Below are 22,804 nucleotides of genomic sequence, written 5' to 3'. Positions count from 1 at the left end.
TTATTATTGTGAAGGGGTGAGGACATCTTTAGCACAGGTCTAGGGTCACGCAAAAGTGTGTTAGGGACACCCCAGGGGGGCTAATTTGGTTCATGCTGGACCTCAGTGTGGCACAGAACACTGACACTGGTGTTAGGCTGAGAGTCTACCCTCAAAGATGCCCGTCGTATCAATCAGTAAATAAGAATAATAATAATGTTGGTATTTGTTAAGCGCTTACTAGGTGCAGAGCACTGAGAAGCAGCATAGCTCAGTGGAAAGAGCCCGGGCTTGGGAGTCAGAGGTCATGGGTCTGAATCCCGGCTCTGCCACTTGTCAGCTGTGTGACTCTGGGCAAGTCACTTCACTTCTCTGTGCCTCAGTCATCTCATCTGTAAAATGGGGATTGTCTGTGAACCTCAAGTGGGACAATCTGATTACCCTGTATCTACCCCAGCACTTAAATCATAATTTTGAATGCTTACTGTGTATAGAGCTCTGTACTAGGTGCTTGGGGGACTACAACAGAGTTAGTAAACACACTCCCTACCTAAAATGAGGTTTCGTGGAGCTCTACGGGTATCCCTCCACCCCTAAATGATCATTTGGACCGAATTCTATCCTCTGTTTCATGTTTAATGAATCGGGAACTGTTACTTTCTCCCCAGGACAAAATGGTGTGTGTTTCTGTGTGTGTGTGTATCTGTTCTACATAGTTAATTAGTACAAATTACTTAACATTGAGACACATCAACAAATTGGAACCCTCTCCAAGATGCCAATCTGTTAACTGGTGCCAGTGGAGGGCCCCGATCTAAGAAGGCAAAGGAATTTTTCAAGTTCTTCTACTTTGCGGGAAATCTATCTCTTGCTCCTAATTTAGAATTTGGAAGTTATTCATGGCCGTCCCATTGTAGTAAAATGAAATGAGTGCTGGGGCATCGAAGTCAATGTAGCCTGTGCATTTTTTGAACTACTATACTACTACTTTAAACTTTTAAAGAACGCAGATTAAAATAAAGCAAAAAGAATGAAAATATAGCATTTTCTCACCTCGACCGTATGGAATTGATCATTGGTATCACTGACGATGTAATATGGAGATCCCTCCCACCTCACCAAGCAATCCCCCCCTCTTTTTTGGAATGATTGATGCAAAAAGTTCTAAGAGAGAATAATAATTGTATTGAGTTCAGTAGTCAAAATCGATGAAAATAATTACTTATCCCCAATCAGTGGATCCATGTGATAGCAAAATCAGCACCTCCCCATATTACGATAGCACAGTTTTTAAGAAGACACTAATAAGCGGGTTGACATTTCAAACTCCACATTTATGCATTTAAAATTAAGTGTTGCCATGTCATCAAATCAAAAGAAAATAATGAGTAATCACAGTGCTTTTGGAACCAAGGGCAATGACCTTACAGTTTAAAAGTTTATAGAAGAACATGACTGAGGATTGTGGATTCTGGTCATGCCTGTAGTTTATTTTCCCCAGTAAATTTCCCCAGAAGCAGCATGGCTTAGTGGATGGAGCCTGGGCCTGGGTGTCAGAGGACCTGGGTTCTACTCCCATTTCTCCAGATATCTGCTGTGACCTTGGGCAAGTCACTTCACTTCTCTGGTGTCAGATACTGCATCTGTCAAACGGGGATTAAGACTGTGAGCCCCACGTGGGACAGGGACTATCTCCGACCTGAATAACTTGTATCTACCCCAGTGCTTAGAACAGTGCTTAGCACACAGTAAGCGCTTAACAGTAAGCGCTTAACAAACACTAGAATTATTATTCTTATCATTATTATTCTCCAGTCCTTCCCACACCCAAAAAATCTCATGTGCTATAAAACAATGTTTTGCTTCTGGACTCTCAACCCCCACCAGGGTGACACGGCAAGGTGGCTAGAGCTGGCCAGATTTTTGACAGATTTTCTTCTCTTTGCATTTTACAAGCCCTCAGTTTCGCCCACTCTCCCGCTCCTGCCTGCAAAGATATCATATGGATCTCACATATCCAAATATCACTAAGCAAAGACCTGGGCCAGGTCAGCAAAGCTGACTGACAAGATACATTGCCACCTGATGGAGAATCCACTTCAGGTAAGGAAAACATGCAAAGGAGAGGCTCCTCGAGGTAGGAAGGAGGACTCAAATTCCTTAATTTGTGTCCTATAGCATAGCTTTTATTTTTTCAGTACAGCTAAATATGGCACCAGCAATTTCAGGAAACCATGACTACTTTAAAAAGCTGCTTCCCAAAAGGAAAGTCTCTGCCCAGCAGCTGTCTTTCTGCACTGGTGCTGCCCAAAACTCTCCTGATGTTTCAAATTCACTGCGACAACTTGTGGGATGAAAGGAACTGTTAGAAAACAGTCACCCGACACAACGTGGCGCTTAACTGTACAGTGAAGGACTTCTCCCTGGGGTAGTAGCTGAGACCAAAATTTCTTGGCAACTGCGGGATACCTGATACTTGCTATCTTGGTCCAGGCTGAATCCACTGGCAATATGCTGTCTTATAAGAAGCTTGACCCTGGGTCACGAGGTTGATCAGTGAGAGTTAAAAATATGCTTACCACAGGTTGTAATGGGGCACCGGGCATCATGGCATTGGCTAGTTGCATCTGCTGGGCCAACATGGCCATGTTCTTCTGCTGAATCAGGTTATTGCGTCCATTTATCTCCAACTGTGTTTTTAAGTGTGGGGGTGGATGGAGATATTTGCAGTTCTCTCTTGAACAACGACCCTGAAACACAGAAGGAACAATACTCAGTTGGAAATAAGCAAAAGACTATATTCTGTGACGTTTGCAAATACGATGGATCGGTAAAGCAGGCCATCTTGACTGTCGTGGTAGCTAGCAAAGAGGCATCTGTTAATAAAGTCTCATGCTAACCGTGCCCCAGATTGCTATTTTATACCAATGACGGATTCTCAGTCTTTTTTTCGTGGCATTTGTTAATACTTACTACGTACCAGGCACTGTTCTAGGCACTGGAGGAGATACAAGCCGATTAGGTTGGACACAGCCTGTGTCCCACATGGGGTTCACCATGTCTACGTTTTATACATCACTGTATTTACCACACTGAATGCACTGTAAAGATAAAAATAACAAATGCCCTATGTTTTATGGGCCTATGGAAAACTATGCCCCAGATTCTATGGGCACACCCTTCCTCTTAATCAATCAGTGGTATTTATTGAGTGCTTAGCATGTGCAGAGCACTCTACTAAGCGCTAGAGAGAGAACAATGCAATAGAATTAGAAGACACGATCCCTTTTCATAATGCCCAGTCCTCTCTACCTCTCTTGCTGGAAATTGTGGCTAACCTGGGGCTAGCCTAGGATTAGAACTGATCCACAGCAGTTCTGAAAGAGCCTACAGAAAAGTCTTTGGGTGTACACTGCCATTCCACTGTGCCTTCCATGTTCTTCCTCTCGCCCTATCTGCGTCTGGAAAAAAATGGCCCTTTCCTGCCTTCCTTGCCCTCTTGCAACAGCTTTCCTTTTCAGCTCGAACTACTAAGGTGGCTTCCCCTCCTTCATTCTCCTCACTCCATCCAGATCCCATTTCTCTTAAGACACACCAAGGTTCTCAAATGAAGGCCTTGGGAAAGAACCATTCACCTTTATTCTCTTATGCATAAACTCACAGGACATTTTACCTAATTATCCATGTCAAATTTGGGTGTGTGTCTGAAAAGACTTAAGAATTGCTAACTAATCCCACCTCCGCCACTTGTCTGCTGTGTGACCTTGGGCAAGTCACTTCACTTTTCTGGGCCTCAGTTACCTCAGCTGAAAAAGGGGATTAAGACTGTGAGCTCCACTGGGACAACTTGATTACACTGTATCTACCCCAGGGCTTAGAACAGTGTTTGGCATGTAGTAAGCACTTAAATGCCATAGTTGTTATTATTATTGTTATTACTTTGATGACCTCTGGCAGTACCCTAGATAAAGGTAGTGTTCACTTTCTTATTTCCCTTCCCGGATGTTTCTGCAGCCATCCGACTTGGAAGTGGAAACATTGTACTTCCTGTCCAATCTTGATGTAGTTAATTTATATCTTCTTGAAAAGGATACTATACATTTAGTATGCTTGCTGGGTAGGGCAGACTTCTAATATTTCTAAATGGAACATCTGCAAGAAAATCCATAGTCATCTAATTAGTTCCCAGATCACTACCTACATTGATGCGTATCCTTCCTACTGCTATCAAGAAGAAAACCTGAAAATGCACTAAGCACTTTGACTTAGTGGAATTTGTGAACGTAATATCTTATGCACTTTTTGCCCCTCCTCCCCCCAGGTCTCATAGAATCAATAAATCAATCAATTTAATGAGCTCTTACTATGTTTGCAGAGCATGGTACTAACTGCTTGGAAGAGTACAATATAACAGACACACTCCTTGCCCACAACAAGCTCACAGTCTAGAGGGAGACTAAATAGCCTGTGCAGAGACATAAGAACGTCAGTCAATTCAGCAAAATCTACCCCACTGTAATTCTCAGGTTTGGAGTTTGCTCTACATTTCCATCCCCATTTATAATCAGAGCGTCTCCAAATAAGCAACGTTTGGGAACACGGATGGGTGTTGGATTTTTATCATTCACCAGTTTCCTGCCTCTGCCAATATATCTAATAATTAAGCTTTAGAGCCAATTTTTTAAAAAAAACAAACTTTACTTGAACAATCAGCTTTCTTAAGCCTCCTTTGATTTTTCTGAGAAAAATTAATTGGGTGGAGTTTGACCTCACACTGCAATTTGATTCAGCAATGTACAGTCCTTTAGTTATAAGATCTGCAAATAACAATTTGAATGATCTATTTCTATTTTTTTGAGTCAGGATTACAGGGATTTTTCCACCACCTGTCTACACACTTGACATCTCAACATGCATGAACTTCATTTTCATTACCAATCAATAGGCTCTGTAATAATCTTTGCATAATTCAGTTCTTTCAATAACAAGATTTTTTTTATACATCAGATTTGAGTTCTGTACTCATAATCCCGAAGTCTCCCAATCCACAGTACATCTGTTTATAAATATTAAAAATGTTTCCATGAATAAAACCTAGTTTCCAAGTATAAGGCATGATCCACATTAGATTGTCTTGAATAAATAATTCATCATCAAAATCCTGACAGTTTTTAATCAGTCTCAATGGAAAAAAAAATTGCAGCTACAGGTTCAAGTCATAAACAATTGACAATTTATCATCCAAGTTGAGGATTCTAATATATCACGATGTCATTGGTCAGGTCAAAAAGGCCACCAAAATTTTGATCTCTGAGGACTAAGGGATAAAATATCCCAGGGAAAAATTATTAAAAAAAAAATCCCCATTAGAAGTAATTAGAGGGAAATTTTGAAGCCAACTACCTTCGTCTCACAATTTTTTTCTTTAAATTTATCTACTTACTGGTATCATCAGTGCTCTTGGAATCAAGAGATCCCCAAATGGTGCAAATTGAAGGAATTTCTTCCTCTGAGCACTGCAGAATAATTTCCCCAATTTACATTAACCACCCTTAATTGGGATCCACTGCCTAATTAAACTATCAAACCGACCTCTTTATCTTTAGGTAGCCTCGAAGTGACACCATCACTAAACACTCTGAAAACCCAACCACTGCCCAAAAGAAATGCAAGTTCTTCACTTGTCAGTCAGATGCTACCAGAATAGCTCTCCTGAACTGTAGCAGAACCTACTCAGATTGCTGGGAAACTTAGATTTCACGTCATGAGGAGGCTCTCAAAGCTCCTTGAATCACTTTCTGGCTTGACGTGCACCCGGAGAAAGCATCCTCTAGATAGATACCCTCATGAAGCATTTCTCCAAAGAGTTCTGAGTCAACTCCATGTATTACGTTCTTACAATGGAAGACCAATACTGGAATCTGGGATGGACTGAATTAAAGGCACGGTGTGTATCTTACTCTGGCATAGAACTGTAAATCATTTATTTATATTAATGACTGTCTCCCCTTCTACACTGTAAACTCATTGTGGGCAGAGAATGTGTCTTTTTATTATTTTGCACTCTTCCAAGTGCTTAGTACAGCAAGCGTTGAGTAAATATGATTGAATAAGAATACAAACTGCTTGGGGGTTCCTGGGAAGCACCAAAATCTCTTTTTTTGGTTTGGTTTGTGTATTTCCTTTTTGTGGAGAAGCAGTGTTGCTTAGTGGATAAAGCACGGACCTGGGAGATAGAGGACCTAGATTCTAATCCTGGCTCTGCCACTTGTTTGTTGCTGACCTAGGGTAAGTCACTTAACTTCTCTGTCCCTCACTGTCCTCCACTGCAAAATGGGGATTCAATACTGGTTCTCCCTCCTACTTAGACCATAAGCCCCATGTGGGACAGGGACTGTACTAGAGCCGGTTAGCTTGTATCTTCCCTAGCACTTTCAATAGTGCTTGACGCATGGTAAGGGCTTAACAAGTACCATAAAAAAAAAGAATGACCTGCCACGATGAAACAGCAGAACTTTAGTATCTTTGCGCTGAGAAAAGGAGGGAGAAGGGAGGGCATACCTTGCCCGTCCCCAAGTTCCAAAAAGACGTTTGAGCCTATAATAAAAATAATAATGTAACAACAACAATACTACTACTGATTCTAAAATAGTATTGGTTTAAGCACTTATTGTGTAGCAACCACTGAGTGCTGGGGTAGATGTAATCAAGTCAGACACACTCCCTGTACTGCCTCAGTGACCTCATCTGTAAAATGGGGATTAACTGTGAGCCTCACCTAGGACAACCTGATTACACTGTATCTCCTCCAGCGCTTAGAACAATGCTCGGCACATAGTAAGTGCTTAACAAGTATCATCATCTTCACCAGGTTGCCATTCTGCAAGGTAAGGTAGTCACGTTGTCCCATGTGGGGCTCACAATCTTATCCCCATTGTGTTCCCTTGGGGTTTGCCAAGCAGTTCTATTTCCCTTCCTTCATTTTCTGGCCTCTCGTCACAACCCTCACCATATTGGAGTGTGGGCAGCCTACCGAAATGCATCATTAGAGCAACAGATGCCTGTGTGGCTCAACTGGGAAAATCAAAGATATAAACAAATACAGGATGCATATACTATGTCATAAAATCTTGTGCAGAGTATCAAACCTACATGAAAAGAGATCATCCAACTATAAAAGAACAGGATGAGCAGACCTGCCTGGTGGACTACAGAACTCAGTGTAGGTCAAACTGCCTTCTCATGTTATCATGAGAAATTCTAATCTGTGTTTGTAATAACACAGTAGAACCAAGAATCTTCTGCAACTTTGACAGCTGGAGATAATCTGGCCTAATGGTCTTGTAGGATACCATTTTATCTACAAGGCACCATGATGTGGCAGCTGAATCACAAGTCGACAGCTTAAAGAATGTGGAACATTCACCTCCGATATGGCATAGAAGAGTATCTTTTTTTTCTTTACAGATAATTTTATTATAATGAACTGCAATAGATAATCATCTGTTCCTTTACTGTCCGTTCTAAACTGCGGACTCTATAACTCATTACTCAGCTAAAAAAAGTCCAGTTTAACAACGACAGGCCCAGATTTTTCTGGGTTGTCCGAATCAACTTAAGAAAAATATACAAATATCTCAGGTCGGGCCTATCCTAGATGAACTGGTCAGTTTATCTTCTATAAAGCCCCAGCTGCTCTTGCTCACTTAATAATAATAATAATGTTGGTATTTGTTAAGCGCTTACTATGTGCAGAGCACTGTTCTAAGCGCTGGGGGTGATACAGGGTAATCAGGTTGTCCCACGTGAGGCTCACAGTTAATCCCCATTTTACAGATGAGGTAACTGAGGCACAGAGAAATTAAGTGACTTGCCCACAGTCACACAGCTGACAAGTGGCAGAGCAGGGAGTCGAACCCATGACCTCTGACTCCGAAGCCCAGGCTCTTTCCACTGAGCCACGCTGTTTCCCCTGAAATAATAATAATTATGGTACTTGTTAAGCACTTACTATGCACCAAGCACTGGGGTAGATATAAATTAATCAGGTTGGACACGGTCCCTGTTCCACATGGGGTTCACACTCTAAATCCCCATTTTACAGATGAGGTAACTGAGGCCCAGAGAAGTTATGTGACATGCCCAAGGCGGTAGGGCTGGGATTACAGCCGAGGTCCTTCTGACTCCCAGGCTCCTGTTCTATCCGCTAAACCAAGCTGCCTTTCTGAAGGCGCAAGATAAAAAAGAGGTATTGCTTGCATATTTGTTCCAAATGTACAGTTCGACTGTGGCCAAGAGAAGAAGAAAACAAAGCGGGTGATTTTAACAAGGAATCACACACTGTGGACAAGACTCCTGTTTTCCATTCCACCTAAACTTTACAAATCCTCCTTCCTTTGTAAATATCTTTCTTAAGATTACAATAATATTAGAATATTTAGAGTGCTAGTACAGAATATTTTTTGCAATTTTTTTGGACAGATAATTATCAACTCTCAAAATTCTCCACACATTATTTTGTGGAAATCTTTGTAATTGTTTTGACTCTAAAATGTGTCTGATTGTACTGATGTAAATCATCTGGATATTTTCAAGCCTCTGCAATGTTCTCTGGCTCAAGTAACCAACTGTTGCAGGTGGATGAAGAATTTGACTTGAAACAGCTCTGTCTCTGGCATCAACTATCCAGTTCATTTTCATTTGCAGACTGGGGCTTGTGAGAGAAATTTTTAAAAAAGGAGAAAGTCATGGAGTAGATACTCCACAAGTCATTCAATGGTTTAACTACAAACAAATAATTTTCTCATCACCTTATTAAACTAATGTAGAATTGCTAATGCAATTTAGCTGAACCATCTGTTCCTTAAGCAACAAATCTTGGATGCAATTTTATTGTAAAAGTGTAGAATAGTAGGCTATGCTGCTGTATACTTTCACAGCCTAAAATCAAATACCAACTATGGTTTAAATATTTGATTACAAACCATGATAAAAATAAAATTGTCCCAGAAGACATGAAGATTTACATTGAACCCAAGGCCAAAAAAATTTTTAGTTTAATCAAAATTGAGAATAGTATCATATTAGAAGGGATTGACCATCCTTAAAAAAGTCACAAAAAGGGTATTCATTCAAAAAGGGTATTCAGACAATCCCTGCCCAATGCCGGGCTCACAGTCTAAACGAGTGCTTAATATAGTGCTCTGCACCCAATAAGTGCTCAATAAATGATTGACTGAAATTATTCGATCCTTATTTTTGCTCCCTTCTCATCCAGTAAAATTAATAATAACGATGATAATGATGATAACAATAATAATATAGAAAACAGCAATAGTAGTGGTCTTTGTTCAAATCAATCATATGAATAAATCATATTACAAGGTTGGGTTCTCTAATGACAAATGGCTTCAAATGGCCAAAGCGTGGACTGGTTCTCGGACAGTTCAGAGGCTAGTTTGGTTACCTCAGGGACACAGGTTTTGATTAGACATCTAAGAGGTTCTGGTCTGGTTCCTAGTATATGCTGGGTACACACTGGGTATGTCAAACGGTGCCTGACACGATACCAATAAAAGTAGGCAACTATGTAAGATTTAGACCACATCACTACCTAGTAGTATTCATTCAATAGTATTTTCATTCAATAGTATTTATTGAGCGCTTACTATGTGCAGAGCACTGCACTAAGCGCTTAATAGCAGTAGCAGACACAGCATGGCATAGCTGATAGAGCACGGGCCTAGGAGTCAGAAAATCATGGGTTCTAATTTCAACTCCGCTACATGTGCTGTAGGCAAGTCACTTTACTTCTCTGTGCCTCAGTAACCTCATCTGTAAAATGGGGATTGAGACTGTGAGCCCCACGTGGGTCAGGGACTGTGTCCAACCTAAGAAATTTGTATCTGTCCCGGTGCTTAGTACAGTGCCTGGCACATAGTAATCACTTAACAAATACCATAATTATTATTAGTAGTAGTTGTTGTACGCTTTTTATGTAAAAGTTATTCCAGTACACATACATTCATAATGGGTCAGAAGATCATGTTTCTAGTAAGCACTTTCAAAAGGGAAAAATGTAGTTTTTTGCTCTAAGTACAATTTAGGCAGTTAGTATAATCGATCAATCCTATATTTGAATGATTACTGTGTGCACAGCACTGTCCTAAGTGCTTAGGAAAGTACAACACAGTTGGTAAACACCCTTGCAGGCCACAATGAGCTTACAGTGTAGAATATAATAATAATAATATTGGTATTTGTTAAGCGCTTACTATGTGCAAGCATCGTACTGAGCGCTTGGGTGGATACAAGCAAATCGGGTTGGACACAGTTCCTGCCCCATGTGGGGCTCACAGGTTCAATCCCCATTTTACAGATGAGGTATCTGAGGCCCAGAGAAGTTAACTGACTTGCCCAAGATAACACAGTAAACAGGCGGCAAAGCCAGGATTACATATTTGTGTTTGTATCATTCAGACCCGTTGATCCCAGGCCTCCTGAGAACTTTCTCCTTTGGCTTGTATTCTCCAAAGACTTCAGTAACATCCTGTCAAAGTTTGCAAAAATACTTCTTCCATCAGCTCAAATACTGTCATTAAACTACGCACGCAAAACCCACTGGAAGTCTAAACACATCCAGATAAAAGTTTCTGGAAATGTTCCCTTGTCTCCAAAATGATTTGGTGGCCTTTGAGGGCTTGTGAGCAGGTTCATTTTTGTTTCTTAAACTAGAAAATAGCTTAAAGCTACTTCTTTTAAGTCACCACCTGGTAAATGTGAAATGTACATGGAATCTGTGACTGTAATCCCCCAGGAAGTGGTGTTTTTCTATGGCATGCTTAAATTAAATTCATTATAGCAAGACACTGAAACCTCTCAGACCCTCAACACAAGAAAAATCTAGAAATTGCAACACCATTGGCTATAAATGTGACTGCCTAATTTTTCACATTTTGAAAACCTTTTCAAACAGAAATTGTTATCTCCTCTATGGGGTGGGGGCAAAGAGACTCTCAAGTACTTTGGCTGTGGAAACAAACAGCAAAACTGGAACCGAACCCAGGATTTTACTGACTCATTTGGTACTCAAGCCCAATCACTATCCTGCTCCATATGAGCAGTGAACATGTTCAATTTCTCTGTCATGCTTCAGGCTAATTGTTCTTAAACATTTTCAAGTTACCCCAGATTTAGAATGGAGTTTCAAAGGAAATGGCATAGGAAAAAAAACGAGGATTTCTAAATGAATATACTTTCTTCCTTGGATGAATAATACAATTTTTGAAATGCATTTTTCGCCAGTGTGAGAGGCTGCTACTGAGAGAAACCTGTATTAAAATGTATACTTTACCCAAAATAACAGGAATGATTCAAAGTTTATATCCCATATTGCGTTTCATCAACATTCAAACTGGACTCAGACTTTAGGATTTGGATGAGATTCACCAGTTATCGCCCCCCCCCCCGAAAAAAATACCCCAACTTCTCACTGGGATACTCCTGGTCATAAAGAATAGTCCCAAAATTAGCAAGGGAATTTCAGACATCGCACCCACTGTTGACATTAATGCCTTCCCAAAATAACCTCAATGCTGACGTAACATCACCTGCTGACTCAAACATCAGGATACTATGACTTTTCCCCAGCAAACTCTAGTAGCTTTAATTGCACAACTCTCATTAATCATCATGATAACAGCAGGGTTGAAACGCCACAGAGTTCGATGAGGGTCATGCGAGCAGTGAGAGCGCCATTAGCCACGTCTGTGGGGCAGTAAATCATACATTCATTCATGTGAATAAGTCCCACCAACATCCTTTTGATTCTAAGTGCCAGACAGCTGACTCCCTTCAGTCCTACCCCCACCAATATGCAGCCTCAGAAGAAGAGGCCTATAGGAGATTTTCCCAAGCACTAACGATTGGAGTGCCACCGCAGAAGGTCCAAGTTGAGAGTGCCAGTAAACGCCTCACAGGGACTCCAATACCCAATGAACAGTGTGCAAAACAGCTTTAATCGCCTCTAGAGAAGCCCAAAAAGATCCGCTCCATATGGGCTAAAGAGGAGTACTAGATTCTCTACTGTCATGATGGGCTGAGATCCTCCAAAAAATATAATAGCGGTGAAATTAGGTTGTTAAACTTTGTGCCACATTAACCTTATATCTACAAAATGCCATAGAAGCAGTGTGGCCTAGTGATGAGAGTAAGGGCCTGGGAATGAGAGGACCTGGGTTCTGATCCCTGCTCTGCCAAATGTTTGCTGGCTAACTTTGGGCAACTCATTTAACTTCTCTATACCTCAGTTACCCCATATGTAAAAGGTGGATTAAGACTGTGAGCCCCATGTGGGATGTGGACTGTGTCCAATCAGACTAGCCTGTATCTACCAGTGCCTGGTAGAATAAGCACTTAACACATACAAAAAAAAATAAAAATTAACAGTTTGGGCACAAGTCGTGGGCTATATGGGGCTCACAGAGAGGTTAAGTGACTTTTCCAAGATCACAGTGAAGGCTGGTAGCGGTGCTGGAAGTGATGATAATAATAATAATAATGCTACTTGTTAAGCGCTTCTCTGTGCCAAGCACTGTTCTAAGCACTGGGGTAGACACACGTTAATCAGGTGGGACACAGTCCCCGTCCCACATTGGGCTCAGATTCTTAATCCCCATTTTTTATAGATGAGGTAACCGAAGCACAGAGAAGCGAAGTGACTTGCCCAAAGTCGCACAGCAGATATATGCTGGAGTCGGGGATAAGAAGCCAGGTCCTTCTGATTCCAGGTCAATGCTCTATCCACTAAGCCATGCCGCAAAACCCATGTCTTCCGACTCCAGTGCTCTTTCCACTTTCCCATGCTGCCTCCTCATTCCCCTAGCTCCTACTTCTTTATTTAGAGGCAAGAAGGACAAGGGAAAACCGACAAAGTTATCATCTCTCCCTCACTCCTGGTCTGTGGCCTCAGTGCCCTTAGGTCTCTCTGGCTTTCACATCAATGACTTTTGCCAATCCATATCCTAAAAATATGTACTTTTTTGCATTTCCTTAGACATTCATTCCAGGATTATACATTATTATAGAGCCATCAGATTGGAACCATATAATTTTATGAGTGCTTATACTATCTGCAGGCCACACTCTTTTGAAGCTCTCTGTCATCTAGATCAGGCACTGCTCAATCTTGATAAATTACCCTTAACACTTAGGCAATTAATATTCAATTTGTACTGCACGCCTTTCAACTGAGAAACTCAATGTACAAATAGTAGCTTACAAATCCTCTAACACTACATGAGTAGAATAACTTCATGATCATCTTTTCTTTTGCTGAAGGAACAACTGAACACAGAAGCTTAGGGGTATTGACAATAAACAGCCAAACTATCCCTCGTATAGGCGTCTACCTCAGTTTTCTCTTAAGAATTATTTTATGTGGTTGTTTATAGTGCTCTATCTGCTTCCTAAGACTCAATCAAGCTATCTTTTTTTGTGTGTATGCCAGACTCTTCATTGAAAGATGCTTTTTCATGAAGCCTTTTCTGGAACCAATGGGAAAATTCATATTGGAGGAAAACTGCTTTTTACAGACAACATTTTATATTTAATCAACGATGTTTGCACTGAATCTTCTCATTAAAAAACTGTGCATGCTATATCCATTCATTCATTCATTCTAGAACTATTAAAACCTGGCATCCTCTTTAGATGGGGTTACCTTTGATGTGCCATACGAACTGTAACTACTTTTGGAAGTGTAATATGAAGGTTTTCAACCCAATATATGCCTCTCAAACAATCAATCAATTAATGGTATTTATTGAGCATTTACTGTTTGCAGAGCACTGTACTAAGCTCTGGGGAGAGTACAGTATAATACAGTTAGCAGACATGTTCCCTACCCACAACAAGTTTGCACTCTAGAGGGAGAGTGGCTATTTTGGCTATCTCCCCGATAACCTAATTCTGTGTCTGAGCAATTCTGTAGAGGCCTCTAGAGTGTAAGGTCATCTCTACACTGCTAGTTCCTATGGGAACACTTCTACCAACTCTGTTGTACTACACTCCCTCCAACCCAATTCATATTCACCCCAGAGATTAATAATGATAATAATAATGATAATGATGGTATTATTTGTTAAGCGCTCACTATGTGCCAAGCACTGATCTAAGCACTGGGGTAGATAAGAGGTTATCAGGCTGTCCCACGAGGGGCTCACAGTCTTCATTCCCATTTTACAGATGAGGTAACTGTTGCAAGATAGATATGAAAATACATAGGAATAGAGTGAAGGAAGTAACTGGATGCATACATAACATACACACATGCTCAGGAGAGCTGATTATCTGGTTTAAAGTACTCATTCACGGCTATTTACTTCTCTTTCATTTATGCTGATGACCATTTCCCTGTTCACTTACACCTCTGTTAGAGAGATGGCAGGAAGAAAGAGATAAGATAAAACGAAAACAGTCCCTTTTGCTCCTTGTAGAAAGGTTTGGTGCGGGAGAAAGTTAGTTTTAATGGAAGCTTTTGAATTTCATGATTTTACTCTTCCTCATCCCCTTACCATGGATACTCTAGAATTATCTACACTTGTAACTGTCTCTTTGGACAGGTCGATTTTTCACACTGATTTATTTGTGTTCGGCTTAGAACCTGAATGAACGGTAAGATACCTAAGAATTACAAAAGAAAGGGTTTGTGTGCCTGGGAGAGGTCAGAAGTGTAAACCAGCTGCCTTTCAAGCCAATAACAGCATACCACGGACATGGGAAGAAAACCAGAAAGGAGAGAAATTCTGGCAATGAGGCTATTATTGCCAGCTGAGCATTATTCCCACTGCTGTTTTATTTCCAGTACATTCCCACTGAATGTTCACTCGTTAGCTGTTTGGAATTCCAGCTCATCAGCATGCAGGGAAGACAGAAAGAAGGGGAAGTCTGGGAGGAGCAGAGAAGAAGCAGGGAGGAACAAGCTATGCTCAAAGCTGGCCCTGCCCTCAGCAGGCCTAAAGCCACACTGAAACATCCACAAACCTCACTACCCCTAGAGCTACCTTCTTCCTCCTCCTTCTCCTCCTTCCATTACCTCCATCCCCAACATATTATGGCAACAATCATGCTACTTATTAAGAGCTTACTATATGAAAAGCACCATCGTATCTGCTGGGGTAGTATTGCTGCTACTTATAATGGGACCTGTGATATACTATGTGCCAAACTCGGTAAGAAACCCCGAGGTATATACAGGATAAGCCCATGAGACACAGCCCACATGGGGCTCCCAACTACTGGGGATGGAGAGCCAGTATTGAATGCCCATTTTATAGATCAGGAACCTGAGGTCCAGAGAAGTTAATTGATACTGCACTCTCCCGATCGCTAAGTACAGTGCTCTGCACAAAGCAAGCACTCAAAAAATACCACTGATTGATTGATATCCCCAAGACCACACAGCAAGCAAGCCGGGATCCCAGATGGTGATCCTTCCACTAATACTGTGTTTCTGATGCACTTGAGTCCAAACACACTAAGTACCTCACAGAACTCGTGTAAATATCCTTAAACTCAGTGCTTCCCTTGCCTTGTATTATGCTATAGAGTTGTCTCCAACTCATAGCGACGCCATGGACATATCTCTCCCAGAACACCCCACCTCTATGTACAATCATTCTGGTAGTGTAGCCATAGAGTTTTCTTGGTAAAAAATACAGAGGTGGTTTACCAATCGCCTCCTTCCATGCAGTAAATGTGAGTCTCTGCCCTCAACTCTACCACGCTGCTGCCCAGCACATGTGAGTTTTCACTGCTTCCCCTACCTGTATTTTATTTAACGTCTGTATCCTCCACTAGATTGTAAGCTCCTTGACGGGAGAGACTGCATCTAACTCTACTGTATCATACTCTCCAAGTGCTTACTACAGTGCTCTGCATGTAGTAAGTGTACAATAAATACCATTGATTGGTTGGGTAGAAACAATATCAGATCAGACAGTCCCTGTCCCCTATTCTTCTAAGAGTTCAGAGTACACAGTAGCAGTTCAAATTGATTCTCACAGAAAACCGCTATAAAGGTAAAAAGAACGAATCTATTCCCTGCAGCATTTCCATGCATTAGGTTGGAACATTTTGCAAAATCTTCTCCAAGGCTCATGAGAGCTGGATCTGTGCCTTTTGTATATTTTGAAGATCACTAATCACAGAACACACCTGCACTACTGGATACTATTAGATTTACTAACAATAAGAAGAAATGCAATTTCCCTACCATTTATTGTTCCCCTGCCTCTACTTTTATAAAGGGTGAAATTCACATGCAATGCTTTCATAGTTCACTCATGGGTCTTAAATTAAAAAGGTTATCGAGTTGAAACCCTGTACATCTTAAGAGTGGAATAATGCTATCACACGGCTAGTGCTTAAGAAGTGACAAAAGATTGCTAATGGAATTCCAATGTTCAGGTCGTCTATCCAACAGGGAGGTGACGGCACAGGGGAGCAGCGATAGGAGAAGCAGGGGCTGTAGACATGGTTATACTACTGTACTGGCTCATAAACATGATTGTTATCAGTGTTTCAGAGCCTACTATATGAAAAACATTGTACTACACAATTAGAAAGGTACAGAAGAGGCAGAGGACATGGTCTCTGCTCTCGAGGAGCTCCTAAATCTAACGAGTCACTGCATTTACTTGGGGATAATCCTGAGGCTTCCCCAAATGTACTATCATCTCCAGGGGCACTGGGGGATGGAGAGGGAGAACACATCGACAGTTGAGGTTTAAAAGTAAAATGACATAAGTCACCCACACCCCACCATGTACTGTCGGGACTGGATAAGTATGGACGACCGCTGAACCCACTCTGAACCCATCCCGTCCAATTAATGCACTCGGGACAATATAATTCATTCAGACATTACCACTGGTGTTCAGGGACAGAGGACCGAAAATCTTAACTAGAAGAGAAGGCAGAAGGAAAGCTGGGACACCTGAAAGAATGCACTCTGACAGGGCCAATTATCAAATTTCCAGGGATCATGGGTAGGTGGATTGTGAATGAATGTGACTAAATAAGGCAACATTTTTTTTTTTGGTCAAACTGAAGCCAGGAGCAAATAATAAAGATTTACATTCTTGGTTTCATGACACTCTCTCTGAAATGAGTCGATGTTGTGGCCCTTCACACTACAGAGAATATATCAACTATCTGGGGGCCATTGTGCAGGGATTTTCGGATACACCCTTCTTTTACAAGTTCCCAAAATGCAAGCTTCAGCTGGACTCAAGAACTGGAACTCTAATCCAGAAAACTCACAGACACTGCAGAAAAGCCTGCTTGGTCTGGTGGAATGAGCACAGGCCTAGAAGTCAGAGGACCTGTGTTCTAATCCCGGCTCTGCCATTTGCCTCTTGGGTGTCCTTGGTACAGTTCAGTGCTTAGTACAGTGTCCAGTGCTTCATAGGGTTCTCTGCACACAGTAAGCACTTACTAAATACTATTACTACTGCTTTGGGCAGGCCACTGATTTTCCCTGTGCCTCAGTTTTCTCATCTTTAGAATAGGAAATAAACACCTGTTCTCTCTAGTACTTAGAATGTCAGTTGCATATAATAATAATAATAATTATTATGGTACTTGTTAAGCACTTTACTATATGCCAAGTACTGTTCTAAGCACTGGGATAGATACAAGTTAATCAGGTTGGATACAGTCTCTCTCATGGGGTTTACACTCTTAAATCCTCATTTTACAGATGAAGTCACTGAGGCACAAGGAAGTTAAATGATTTGCCCAAGGTCACACAGCAGATATGGGACAGGAACTCCAGTGTGTCCAACCTGATCATCTTGTATCTGCCCTATTGCTTGGGACATAGTAAGTGTTTAACAAATACCAGTATTATTATCATCCCCAGAAATCAACACCGGCTGTGGATCATATGTCCATAAGGAAGGTCCTTGCTGTACTTGTATGTTTATTCCAGTTAGGAGGGAGAGGGAGAGAGAGAGGGAAGGAGAGAGAGAATGGGCTGTCTCCATGTCCCATAGGATCTGAAATTCAGTTACATCAATCAGTGGTATTTATTGATCACTTACTACGTGCAGAGCACTGCTCTAAGCATTTGGGAGAATACAACAGAATTAGCAGACATGTTTCTTGCCCATAATGAGATTACAGTCTTGTTATTTGAATCTCTGTAAGCCCCTAAACAAGGGTGAGTGGGTGCTTTGATCTTCATCATCAATAGTATTTAACCGAGTGCTTACTCTTAGTGGTGTTTGAATAATCTCTTTGGGGATTATTCCATTGGCAGTCATCCTGCATCTGGGCTCCACTTTCCATCTCTACTACCCGGATTTTGGCCCATGAGTATGCACGTGTGTATGTGTGTTTGTTTGCTGGGCTGTGAAAATCTGTGTGTTTGTAGTAAAAGAAGCAGCAGAATCAGTGAGGCTCAGTGGAAAAGAGCATGGGCTTGGGAGTCAGAGGTAATGGGTTCAAATCCCAGCTCTGCCACTTGTCAGCTGTGTGACTGTGGGCAAGTCACTTAACTTCTCTGTGCCTCGGTTACCTCATCTGGAAAACGGGGATTAAAACTGTGAGCCCCACATGGGACAACCTGATCACCCTGTATCTACCCCAGCGCTTAGAACAGTGCTCTGCACATAGTAAGCGCTTAACAAATACCAACATTATTATTATTAAAAGCATTTACTGAGCACGCACTGGGTGCAATGAATTGAACCAAGTGCTTGGAAGCACAAAAGAAAAAAAAGTGCCATTGCCTGCCCTCATTGCTTTTGGGATGTGAAAATGTGTACATGAGTGAATGGGTGAGTAATGAGTGGGAAGCTATGCACAAATAGGGAGCAGTGTTTGTTTGTGTAATTAAACTTTCTCTACGAGCACCTGCCTCTTGCTCTATCTGACATGCCCATTTTCGAGGTCCTGGGGCTACCGGATTCCAAGAGACGAGGGAGGGGTAGAAGGTGAGTAGATGCTCCCGGGGAAAGAGCAGCACCTTGTGCGGTACTTCAGTTCACGTGCAAACCCGCCGTGCCCCCTTCTCATGAACCTGCTCAACCCCCCAGACAAAAACTGTCATCTAAAAGGACGCCCCTGGGGTCTGTGGCCATCCCAGCATGGCTCACTCAATCACTTCCTTCAGACTGCTGCTAGCAGAGAGGATGATGAGACAATCTGTTTACGGCGGCAGAATGGTCGGCCTTTATCTGCAGTGGGGATCGGCTATATTAGCATTAGTCTTTCAGGCTGAAAGACTAATGCTAATATAGCCGAAATTTTAGGTTCGGTACATTTTTCCTATTATAAACAACACCACCAAATTAATCCCAGATCACTTCTCCATTTATTAAACATATTCAAGAGTCAACGTAAAAAAAAACCTAAGAAAAATGCCACTGGCACCCTGAATCGGCATAGGACAAGCTACAGATAAGGGACAGGCTAAAGTCAGGGGCCTCATACCACGTAGGCAAGACCAATGTTTTTGGAGACATAAAATAGTCACGATCCTGATCCCACCCTGAGAGCCTGTATTCAATCTGGCCCCTGACCCGAAGACAGTTTTTTAGACTCATCCACATTCCAGACCTTTTCGGCTTCTCTCCTTCCTACTGCCATCCTTGGCAAACACAGCGTGGAACTCAGGGGCCTGGAAGGGGAGAATAGGGGAGGGGTACAGAGCTGCCATCTGGTAGGTTATTGAGTCAAGACAGAGGCACTGACCAGGGCATAATCAATCAATCATATTTACTGAGTGTTTCCCATGTGCAGAGCACTGTACTCAGTACTTGGGAGAGTACAGAGTAACAGAGTTGGTAGATACGTTCCTTGCCCACAATGAGCTTAGTCTAGAGGACAGACTAATATAAATAAAGAATATGTACATAGTAATAATAATAATGTTGGTATTTGGGTAATCAGGTTGTCCCACGTGAGGCTCACAGTTAATCTCCATTTTACAGATGAGGTAACTGAGGCACCGAGAAGTCAAGTGACTTGCCCGAGGTCACACAGCAGACACGTGGCAGACACAGGATTAGAGGTGCAGAGAAATTAAATGACTTGCCCAAGCTCACAAAGCAGACAAGCGGCAGATCCGGGATTCGAACCCATGACCTCTGACTCCCAAGCCGGGTCTCTTTCCACTGAGCTACGCTGCTTACATAAGTACCGTGGGGCAGAGGGAGGGGGTGAATAAAGGGTGCAAATCCAAGTGCAAAGGTGATACAGCAGTGAGTAGGAAAAAAGGAAATGAGGGATTAGTTGGGAAAGTATCCTCACCCAGGTGACATGAACCAAGTACCATTCACCCCTTCCTCGCTGCCTTGGGCCCCAAAAGTCCACTTAATATCACAAGGCTGCTGAGGCAGAAAGTCCTATGATGACATGGTGGAACTCTCATTGTGGGCAGGGAGGAGGCCCACCAACTCCGTTGCATTATAGTTTCCCACACCCTTAGTACAGTGCTCTGCTCATGGGAAGTGCTCAATAAATATTCTTGATTGATTAAAAGCCCATATAACTATCACTTATGAAGCATAGTTGTCTTACATCAGCTCTCACTTATCCAATCCTGCAATTTTGTGAGAGTCAGGATAACTTCTCTGGTATCTGGCTGTTTGACCCTCCTTCAGAGTGTAATTATCTTTACCCCTAACACCAATTAAAACACTTGACTTCTCGGGGGTGGTGGTGCCATTTTCTGAACTGTAATTAGATGCTGCGGGGAATATTCATAAATGCTTATTTAAGCCGAGAAGTATGGAGATGATGTGACTCACAGTAATGTCAGCCACAGCAACATGTATCTTAATAAGCAGGAATGTGAAAGTGAGAGGGGAAAGCACAGACGGCTGTCACATGATGTTTTTCTTCTGCTATCATATCCACATTGCGGCTGGAAGCCCAGGTTCAGCTATTTCGCCAGCCTGCGTGCATTAAATCAGGATCGACTTAGCGTTAGATCTGGACGTTTTAATATCCCCTTCGCTGGTGGCTAATAGGAACGGCTTCCTTGCATTTTGTCCAGGTCTTGAGAATGCTAAGAGATCTTTGAGGGGTGTAGTTTTCGTGCTTGTTACCAGTTTACCTCAGCACATCATGACTTCTTAATGAAAAGCAGGGCAAAAATGAGTACAGAATAATTACTCTGCTATCTTGACCCGAAGAGAAGGCAGCGCCCCTGCTAGCCTCCCTGAACCTCAGTTTTCTGATAAGCAAAATGGGGACGATACCACCTGCCCTTCTACCTACCTCACAGAATGGTTATGAAGGCAAAAATGGTGAGAAGATAGAGCACAGGCCTGACAGTGTTAATCCCAGCTCAGCTACTTGTGTGTTGTGTGACCTTGGGCCAGTCATTTCACTTCTCTGTGCCTCAGTTACCCCATCTGTAAAATAGGGATTAAGACTGTCCATATGGGACAGGAGTCGTGTCCAACCCACTGTATCTATCCACCCCAGTGCTTACTCTAGTGCCTGACACATAGTAAGTGCTTAACAAATAACACAGTCATTATTATTATACAAGGTTGGATATAGCCCCGACCCTAGAAACAAATGCCACAATTATTACTATTATAATAGCCAACAATAATAATAAGTAACACTAAGATAATTACCACTAAGAGTATTGTCTATTGCTGCTGCTGATTTTTAATTTTAATTCCCAATTTAGGTTCCCTGAGCCTCCTGTGTCTCCCACAATTCAGCAACTTTCCCAGCAGGGCACAGAGGACCCTTGCTTCTCCGTCAACCCGGTTCCTTGGTCTGGGTCTCCGATCTCAGCTTCCCTCCAGAATTACCACTCAAAAGAAGCCGGTTCTTGTGAGGAAAGGCAGATGAGTGAATGGCAGGCTGGGGAAGCATCTGCTCCCTTTCCTTGCCTTAGGGGCAGGGTTGCAGATCCGGCCACTGCCTCTTCCCCAGACCAGCTCCCAGTTCTCCTGATTTCCCTTGCCTTCCAGTTTCACTCCCTGATTCTCCAGCAGAATTAAGGCTTCAGGGCACACAATGCAAGGCGATGATGTCACCTACAAAGAAGGGTTGGGGGTGGGGGGAATGGCAATTTCTCATGATCCTTGTTCTTTTTCTACCCTCCCCGGTTTTCCTCCCACCTGCACTAGAGCCTGTCCCGGGTCAGTGTGAACTCTGGTGCCATGGCCAAGCTGCCGCAGCAGGCACCAAGAGAGGGAGGCTCAGAACGGAAAATAAGAATACCACACAGCAAAACATTTGTTTCCATGTCGGTACCAGTCTGACAAACCAGTCTGTCCACTATGAAACCAGATGACTGGCTACCCTAATAATCAGGGATTCTAGTTCTCGCAGGGCCAGACTGTTACCTCTGGGCATATATTTAAATATCTGTCTTCAGTAATAAATGATTTGACTCTATTCTCTGAGACCAAAAGAGCTTCATTTTATGCTGCTTATAACAACTGCCTTAAACTAACATCTAGCCTTGGTTCTATGAACACTGTCCTGTTCCTGCTTTTCCCCTCAGTGAATTTTCTTACTCCCTTTCACTGGCAATTCCTTCTGCCTCTCCCGATGCTTGGTCCTGGATTAATTTTCTCTTTTTACTAGAGAAGTAGCAAGGTGCAGTGGATACAGCACAGGCCCAGGAGAAAGTCGTGGGTTCTAATCCCAGCTTCAACCTGTATCTACCCCGCCACTTAGAACACTACTTGTCACATAGTAAGTGCTCAACAAGTATCATAATTATTATTATTAATAGTTATTCACTCACTGGGTAAGCTCATCTGCTCACATGGCTTCACTCTCAGCG

General features: G+C 42.2%; 1 protein-coding gene across 12 annotated transcripts in view; it reads right to left on the bottom strand.

Moving 5' to 3' along the window:
• The window catches only part of MBNL1 (muscleblind like splicing regulator 1), a 290,117-nt gene that overhangs the window by 62,834 nt on the left and 204,479 nt on the right, over positions 1-22,804 (bottom strand). For all 12 annotated transcript variants that reach the window (XM_029069811.2, XM_029069756.2, XM_029069761.2 and 9 more), the window contains one exon: positions 2,559-2,729. In XM_029069811.2, coding sequence (XP_028925644.1) covers positions 2,559-2,627 — 69 coding nt within the window. In that variant the 5' untranslated portion in view covers positions 2,628-2,729. The remainder of the gene's footprint in view (positions 1-2,558; positions 2,730-22,804) is intronic.

Source organism: Ornithorhynchus anatinus, chromosome 1 (assembly GCF_004115215.2).
Source record: "Ornithorhynchus anatinus isolate Pmale09 chromosome 1, mOrnAna1.pri.v4, whole genome shotgun sequence".
NCBI classification, from domain to species: Eukaryota; Metazoa; Chordata; class Mammalia; order Monotremata; family Ornithorhynchidae; genus Ornithorhynchus; species Ornithorhynchus anatinus.
This window is presented reverse-complemented; position numbering and strand designations above follow the sequence as displayed.